Source organism: Sciurus vulgaris, assembly GCF_902686455.1.
Source record: "Sciurus vulgaris genome assembly, chromosome: 14".
Classification (NCBI taxonomy): Eukaryota; Metazoa; Chordata; class Mammalia; order Rodentia; family Sciuridae; genus Sciurus; species Sciurus vulgaris.
Genome location: NC_136475.1, coordinates 17,668,697 through 17,677,312, shown reverse-complemented (window position 1 = coordinate 17,677,312; position 8,616 = coordinate 17,668,697). Strand labels below are relative to the sequence as shown.

General features: G+C 39.4%; 1 protein-coding gene across 1 annotated transcript; it reads right to left on the bottom strand.

Annotated features, from left to right (window-relative positions):
• Positions 1–479: 479 nt before the first annotated feature.
• LOC306644419 (small ribosomal subunit protein bS18m-like) lies at positions 480–940 on the bottom strand (the record flags this gene model as incomplete). Its single annotated transcript, XM_079111372.1, has 1 exon — positions 480–940. A coding segment is annotated over one exon (420 nt), but the record flags the coding sequence as incomplete, so codon positions are not given.
• Between the last annotated feature and the right edge of the window lie 7,676 nt (positions 941–8,616).

Here is an 8,616-nt window from a genome sequence, read left to right as displayed (position 1 = left end):
TGATGTACTTTTATTGTGCAAAGCATATTAGTTCAAAACACTACAAAGAATAAAGTGATTTTTCTTTAATATATGGAAAATATGCTGCATCTTAAAAGATTTATTACACCAGGGATTTTTCAAACTTTTTCAGGAAAGGGCCAGAAGTAAATATTTTAGACATCAAAAAACCAAGCAGCAAAATTAAGGCATGTAATATTATTTGATAAGAGAAATATTATGTGATGAGAAAACAAATATATACAAACTCAAATAATAATAAATGAGTAGAGTTTTTGTCAAACAAGTGTACTAGTGAAAAGACTGATTTTTTTAAATACAGGACCACTTTATTCAAGGTACGTACAATTTAATGAATAGTAACATTTTAAATACACAACCTCTTCTGTGAACAGTCATATGGAGGGGAAGCTTCACTCCTGATCTCAATCTTGAAACTCTTTTCCTCCCAAAGGTTAGTTTGAGTCAGTAGAGGTCAATTTATTACAAAACAAGTTTATTGGTGATAACCTTATATCATTTATTCCCAATATTTGATGTTACGAACTTTAGGGTCTTTGAGATATGCAGGATCCTTGTGTGTAACTGGCATTGACCCCATTATTTGAGCTCTCCTAATCGCTTTTGTAATTTCTTTCTGTTTCTTCCCACAAAGACCTGTTATATGCCTTCCATAAATGCATCCAGTAAATGGAGAAACAAATTGGGACAGAAGCTGTACATTTTTATAATCTACACGTTTCTCACAGAAGATACATTTCTTAAGAGGCTCCTTATAAGGATTTTCCCTTGGAACAGGCAGGTCCTTATTGCCGGTTACCTGCTTGTATTGTGAACAACTCCTTCTCCAGAGCACCGAGCGAGTTCCAGGATTTGGGAGGCAGACCGCAGCCGTTAGCCAGGGTGTCAACTTCTTCCCTAAACTACCACAGGAAGCAAGAAGCAATCACGGGTGCCACGATTCCTGTTCGAAAAGAATAATTTTTAAAAGAAATAATATTTAATTTAGAGTTATTGTTCCTTATTATTATCACCTTCATTGCAAATGCATATCTACAAAATCCATTCTTACTTTGTGGGTCACATAAAACAGGTAGCAATCAAGTTGGCTAGGATTTGTCAACCTCTATTTCTCTCTCCCCTCTCTCTCTCCTCTCTCTCTCTCTCTCTCTCTCTCTCTCTCTCTCTCTCTCTCTCTCTCTCCCACACACACACACACACACACACACACACACACACACACAAACAACGCTTACACATTATAACATTGATATTAATTTTATTGAGGTAACTGGAGAGTTTTTATCCAGTATCTCAAAATCTTCACCAAAAGGAAAGCTTTTAAAAAGAATGACTGGATTTAGCTTTTAAAAAGAATGACTGGATTTAGCAAAAATGTATTCCAGAGTCCATAATTGATAAAATATAATTTAGATAATTTCAGAAAATTACAAACTTTATTATGGGGAGAATGGTTTTGGAAAAATAGTACACATTTTTTAGGTTTGATCTACCTTATTTTAAAGACTGCCACTTTTACTATGGGTATGCATATCCATATAATCCGTAATTTAGCTTCTATTCTTAAAATGTATGCAATGTGCTAGCATTTGTGCCATTTTGAAAATTATTATTTAAACCTTTTAATTGTAGCATTTTACACTTTTTATTTAAAAATCTAGAGAAAAACAACAGAAAAGAAATACTTGTTAAATTCCAGCTTTAGGTTAAATAACAACTTTGCCTTTATTTTTGGTAGAGAACTTTGTTTGCTTTGGAGACCTTCAACCTTTATGTTCTATAAAAGAAAAAAGCATAGAAAGACTTCAGAAAGAACAAATTCCAATATTAATTTTAAGTTTATGACTCAGACCATGGCCATTATCTAATAGTATTAAATTGATGAGAGAAAATTCAGCAATCCAAATTTGTAAGGAAAATATTTGTGTCTTGTAAAGATAATTAAAAAGTTAAACTGCTAAATTAGCAAGTACAAAAAATAGAAATAAAGATAATACCAAAAAAAAAAAAAAAAAGTGGGGGAAGAGAAGGGATTAATTTTCTGTACCATGAAAACTTGGTTTTCTGGAGCCCATCCAGTTACCAATTACATTGTTTGTCCCAGTGTAGAAAATTATAAACGTAAATGTGGAATAACTCTGAGCCCTGCACCAATCCTTATGTCAAAGGGAGAAAAAATATCAAAATGGAGTAGCATTGGCTCAGGACCGTTACACTGGAGCTGGGAAACCACTGTCAATCAAGTCCTGGAGAAACATTCTACAGCTGTTCATTTGAACCCAGTTACAGGAACACCCACTCTGTGGGAGCTGACTTTTCGAGCATGGTTAACTTTGGTTGACCTTATGTGCCCCTTACCCAAAACTACTCAGAGACTGAGACCAGACCCAAACTTTCATACACGACAACTTAACTTCTGCCAGCACCTATCACAATTCCTAAAAGTGATGTCCTTTCTAACTACCATGCAGTTTAAAGCTGTAAATACTGCTGCTATTTGTAAAACATCAGAGCACACTTTAGAGATTGCTTAAATCTGTACTGCAATCCTAATTAGCCCTAAACAATGTGATTTTGTTCCTATTGTTATTCTTGACTAGGTTGGCTGTACTCTTGGTCAATACTTGTCTCTGCTTCTCATGAATTTCTTTTCTTTGTTATTTTGAGGTGATCCTCAAACACACTCTCCCAATTGACTTCTGTAACTGTACAAAGCCTTTCAATTAAAGAGTTGGCAGGATTCCTTTCACCCCTGTAGGAACACCATGACTGGTTACGATTTCAGATGAGTACACACACACACACACACACACACACACACACACACACACACACACATTTTTTTTTTTTATTGGTTCTCTTTAGTTATACATGATAGTAGAACCCATTTCAATGTGATTCCACAAGCATGGCATGGAGTGTAGTTTATTCTAATTAGGGCCCCATTCTTGTGGATGCACATGGTGGTGGGATTCCCTGCGGTGGATACATATATGTACATAGGAAAGTTATTTCAGATTCATTCCACTGTCTTTCCTTCTGCTTTCCTTCCTCCCTCCCCTTCATTCCTTTTTGTCTAACCTACTGAATTTCTATTCTTCACCTGCCCCTTATTGTGGGTCAGCTTCCAATTATCAGTGGAAACAGTCAACCCTGGGCTTTGGGGAATGGCTTATTTCACTTGTCGTGTGAGCATCTAGATCCATCCACTTACTAGCATATGTCATAAAGTCATTCTTCTTCTGGACTATATAATATACCATTGTGTTTATGCAGCACATTTTCTTTATTCTGCTTAGAGGTTTTACAACAAGAATTTAGCAGCTGCTTTTGCTAAAAACACTGACTCTTCACTTGGGCCTGCAGATGCCCCATAGATAACTCAAAGCAGGATAAAAACTTGGCATTTTGTCATTCTGTATCTGTCTCCTCTGCTTCCAGTCATTCTTTCCAAAATTCACCTGGGATTCCAGTTATAAAATTTTTGATGGATAGACATCAATTGAAGAAAGTCTAAACAGTCCCCCAGCAAAAGCAGCTTTCTTACCAGACAAGGCCCTGCCTGACCAATGCAGAGCTAATGATCAGCCAGCACACAGTAGAAACAAGACTGACTTCCTACGCACACTTTCCCCCACTGGTCCTCTCCCACTTCTGCTACTCTCCTATTTAAACCTGGAATCTCATCAGTTACTCCTTGACTTCCCCTTGACTTCCCCATACAGCTATGCTGAATAAGTTCCTTTCCTGCTTATCACCATTATCTTTTCTGTTTGGTTTCCGGGCAAGTGGCTGAATCCGACTCATCCAGACATTCAGAGTCAAGCCCCTGGCCTAGAACTCCAGGCACAGTTCATAAATTAATTAATTTATTTTTGTTATAATTATGGTCAAGGCAGCACCAGCTTTTAGGTGGAAAGCTTGAGCACTTCAAAAAATATGCCTGTGTTCATGATGCATATTAGATTTTTAATATCATTGAGTGTTTCCTTAGCTCTGGTTTTCCCCAAAGTGAGAGCCCAAAGGAAGGCTTTTGTACATGTGAGTTATTTGGAAAAGTAAATTTGGTAGAGCATAAATAAAATGAGGAGGCTAAAAAGTAGAAAGGGGTAAAATTTACCAAAGGATGCATCGATGGGGTTGGCTCCGGCTGTGAAATGCTGCATCTCGCATGACTGTATGAAATATGTCTCAGGTAAGCCTCTCTTCTGGCCTCCATTGGTCAGTAAGCCAGCGATGACCTTCTAGGTCTATTACCAGAGTCCTAGGTCAGAAGCTTGATCCTGGTGGGCCAACAAATCAGGTCCAACCCTTTGCCCCTAAAACACAAATGGAAAAATAATGTTGACAAGCTGAAAAGAAACTTTAATCCATGAAGACACAAAGGACTCCAGCTCTTAGCACTGATTTTGAGGAGCTAACACTGACTTTGAGATTGTTTAGAAAGTGGAATGAGAGTGTCAGGTAGGAGATCAGGGTCACCAAGATGGTCCAAGCAGGGTATAACGTAAGAAGGTGCTGATGGAGGACAAGTCATGTCCCCGGAAGTCCCATTACCTTGACAACTCCTGACACTGAGGAGTGATCACCACGACAAAATGACCAATGGGGTACAGGGGGTGGTATTCTAATTGTTTTTTTTTTTTTTAAGCAGCCAATGAGGGGAAATTGGAAAATATTCTAATCTGGTATCCTAAGGAGCAAATGGGGTAAGGTCTTGAGTCTGGTCCATCTAGGGAAGAGAATGGGTCACGGCTCAGCATATCAGACACTCATTTCCAGACACTGGGGCCTTGAGCCTCTCTTTTGCTCTGCCTACTCTGCTCCACCTTACTGAGTGCTACTTGCACCTTCAATAAATCAGTAGTTTTCCTGTTCCTTGTGTGTATGTTGCTCAGTTCTTTGTTCAGAACACCAAGGACCTGGTCCCCACCCAATGATAACAAGAACAATGGTTGGGGGGTTGTGGAGTCAGAGGGATTATACAGCTGTCAAAGCAGGTTCTCTTGCTCAGATGTGGTCTGGTCAGTAATGACCTCAGGGTTTGTTGGGTGTGTTCTTGTCTGGATAAGAAAGCTGCTCTTGCGCCGGGCATAGTTTTGATTCTTGTCACAAGGTGCTTCTCCATCAGACCTCTTGTTTCTGGAATCCACAGGGACTACAGAGGAGAACCACTGGGGAGAACTCAGAAGCAGAAGGAAAAAAGTCAAAAAGGCAAGAAGTAGACAAAATGGACAAAAGTAGACCCTCCTTCAGGTGCACGTGCACAAAAGCCTAAGGGAGCCACGCTTAGCCTCTGGTCAGAGGAACTACAGAGCCAGGAAGTGGCCAAAATGAACTGCGGGTTTTGGCTGCTCAAAGCTGGGGATGTCTGCTTGGCCCCAAGAGTCTAAGGTACAAGTCGATCCTTGAGACATACTACAATACCCTGAGACGACGTCCCTTACATTAAATAATTTATAATGTCAAGCTGGAGAAATCCCCACAGAGCCAAGAGCCAGAGTTTTAAGATTTTCAAAATATTCTCCTCACACACTTTCTTTATATGAAGTTGTGGGGGGGGGGATACATTTTTAAATCTCTAGCTGATACCAGGATAAGAAAAAATCTAAAGACTGGACAAACACATGACTGAAAATGTATGTTGTCGTCATCATCATTAGTAAAGTGTTAAATGCAACTTATAAGCAAACAGAGGAAAATTTCTATTACACCGCAGATATTTCATAGTTGCTTAATGAGACTGTTTGATGTCAGTTGTTTATTTACAAGGCAAGAGGAAATGTATATAGAATCATTACCCCACCGACCCAGAGGAGTCCTTAAAGGTTATCTAGATTAATTTGTATTGCAAATGAGGTTAAGTGAGGATCAAAGAGATGAAGCAATTTGTTAAGTCACCAAAATCCACTCTCCATCTATTGCTTTCTCCTACATAATTCCAACAGAACTATTTTCTCTCCTTGATATTGTGTTTCATGTAGTAGTATTTCCCATTTCCTTCTGAAGTGCTGCCACTAATATTTCCCTCTGGGGCAGTGTAATATTTCAAGGATCATTTAATTTATAATGTTCAGGCAAACGAGATGCATTTTCTGCAGATAGAATTTTCATGAGGAGTCATGGAATCCAGGCTACCCCAGGATCCTATCCTTCTCACAACGTGTGTCCAGGGACTTAGGAGGAAGAGGACTATATTGGAGTCAATCACATGGGGATATAAGGGCACTCAGGAATTCATGATGCCCCCCTCATCTGCAGAACCCCCAGAGTCTGTGCAGAAAGTAAGAATGATGTCATTTTAGCCTCAACTCTGAAGACCCCCACATTTTGGCTAATGAGGTCAGGATGGTTTTTTGAGTAAATAAAAAGTGTACATATGCCAATGTGACTGCAGAAGCCCTTCAAGCCCTTCTTCAGTCCCTTCAATGGTTAAAGTTTCTACATTTAATGTCACTCCTTTAGGCCCCTGAAAAGGCACTTGGGTTCCACTGAGTTAACAATAGACATTCACTTGTCAAATGTAAACTAAAACACTTACTTTACTTCTAAGTCTAGGAAGGACAACCCAACTCCATGTCACAATATCTTATTGCTGGCAACTAGAGCATTAAACTATTGAACCAGTGACAACAATAGGCTCAGAGGAGTGGAAGCGGGGGAAGCTGAAGTACAGCCCCCAAGCACCAGCGCAACTGCTGAGTAGGCGCTACCTTGCCTGGCGTCTTCCAGTGCTCACGTACCAGTCCCGGTAAGATTCAGCAGAGAAGGAGTGGAAAGAATGGACTCAACTCCACTGAGCTACGTGAGGTTGCTGTTGGCAGGGAAGTCTCGTGGTGGAGGAGGCGACAATGAAGGAGATTGCTTACAGAGGGCTTCTACTACATTGATATTCAAAAAGGAGGGTGAGGAATGGATGATACCTGGGTAGTGGTCTTCACTTACTGGATTGCATCGACTCAGCAAAGAGACCTAAGATGCAGAGAGAACAGAGGATCATGGAGCTATAAGAGGTACCGGAAAATAGAGCATGCAGATGCTGGGAATGAGGATGCTGACCCTGGGGCACAGGAACGACTAGAGGAGACACTGACCACGCACAAACCTCCAGAGAAGAAACCCACGCGAGGAATTTCCACTCTTGTGTTGTTTTTCTCTCTTCTTCTTGTGCAAATTTGGTCTCATTCTGCATTTTTTCTTTCTTTTTTTGTCAATGAGTGAAAAGGCAGTTTATTGAATATTTGGAAACCATGCATCTGATAAGGGGTTAATGTACAAAATATATAAGGTACTTCACTCACTAGTAGGAAAACAAATAATACAACAGAAAAATGAACAAAGGATCTGAAGAAGCATTTCTCAAACAAAGGCATCCTTATTTCTGAAGTCCCGAGACACACCATCTAATGAAATCTACCAGAGAGTCCGATCTAAAGGAATCCAGTAGGAAGTTTAGGAAAACTTACTGCCGTGACAAGGGTCTGGTTCCTGAGGGGCAGATGCCTGGCAAAGCATACATGGGAATGCTGGGCTGAGTTCAGAGCTACATTCTTAAGACAATTGATTTTAAACGTTTTTTCTGTTTAAGCATTTGTAATATAAATGTTTCTTTGTTCATTGTTTTAGCAGATCACACAATTTTAATCCGTTGAATATTAATTTTCTTGATTCAAATTACGTTCTTATTTCTCCCCTGACTGCTTCTTTGACCCATGTGACCCATGTGTTACACTGAAATGTGGTTTTCTGTTTTTTTTTTTTTTTTTGGAGGCGGGGATGGGTACCCGGGATTGAACTCAGGGGCACTTGAACACTGAGCCACATCTCCAACCCTATTTTGAATCTTATTTGGAGACAGGGTCTCGCTGAGTTGCTTAGGGCCTCACTTTTCCTGAGGCTGGCTCTGAATTCGTAATCCGCCCGCCTCAGCCTCCTGAGCTGCTGGAATTACAGGTGGGCACCGCTTCACCTGGCGAAATGTGTTTCTTGATAGTTAAATATTTGGTAATTTCCCAGGTATCTTTCTGTTCCTGAGTTCTATTTAATGTTTTGTGATCAAAGACAAAATTTTGGAATGATTGGAATCCTTTCAAATTCAGTGATATAAATTGATTTTATTGGACATCCTAGCACATGACTTATCCTATGAACTTGAAAAGAATGTGTAGTGTTCTAAAATTTTCAATTCAATCATAGGAGGCAGTGTGACCCAAATGCTCTGTCTTCCCTGAATCTACTGTCTATTTATTTTATTAATCACAGAGAATGAAGTGTGAAAAATCTCTCACTGGTTTTCAGTTTGTCTACATCTCATTTTTGCCCTGTAGATTTTTCTCATGTGCGTTTATTAACTCAGGTACATATGCATCTGGGATTTATTCTGTTTTTATTAATAGACCCTTTTATCCCTGAGTGATCCTTCTTTATATATAGAAATTCTCTTATGTTGAGTTCTAATCTGCCTGATAGTGATATAATCTACCCACTCCTGTCCTGTCACTTGTCACATATTTTGCTTTTTGATTTAAGGTATTTATGTTTACACAGCACATAGTTGAATCTCACGTTTTTGTTCAGTCTGATAATCTCTGTCTC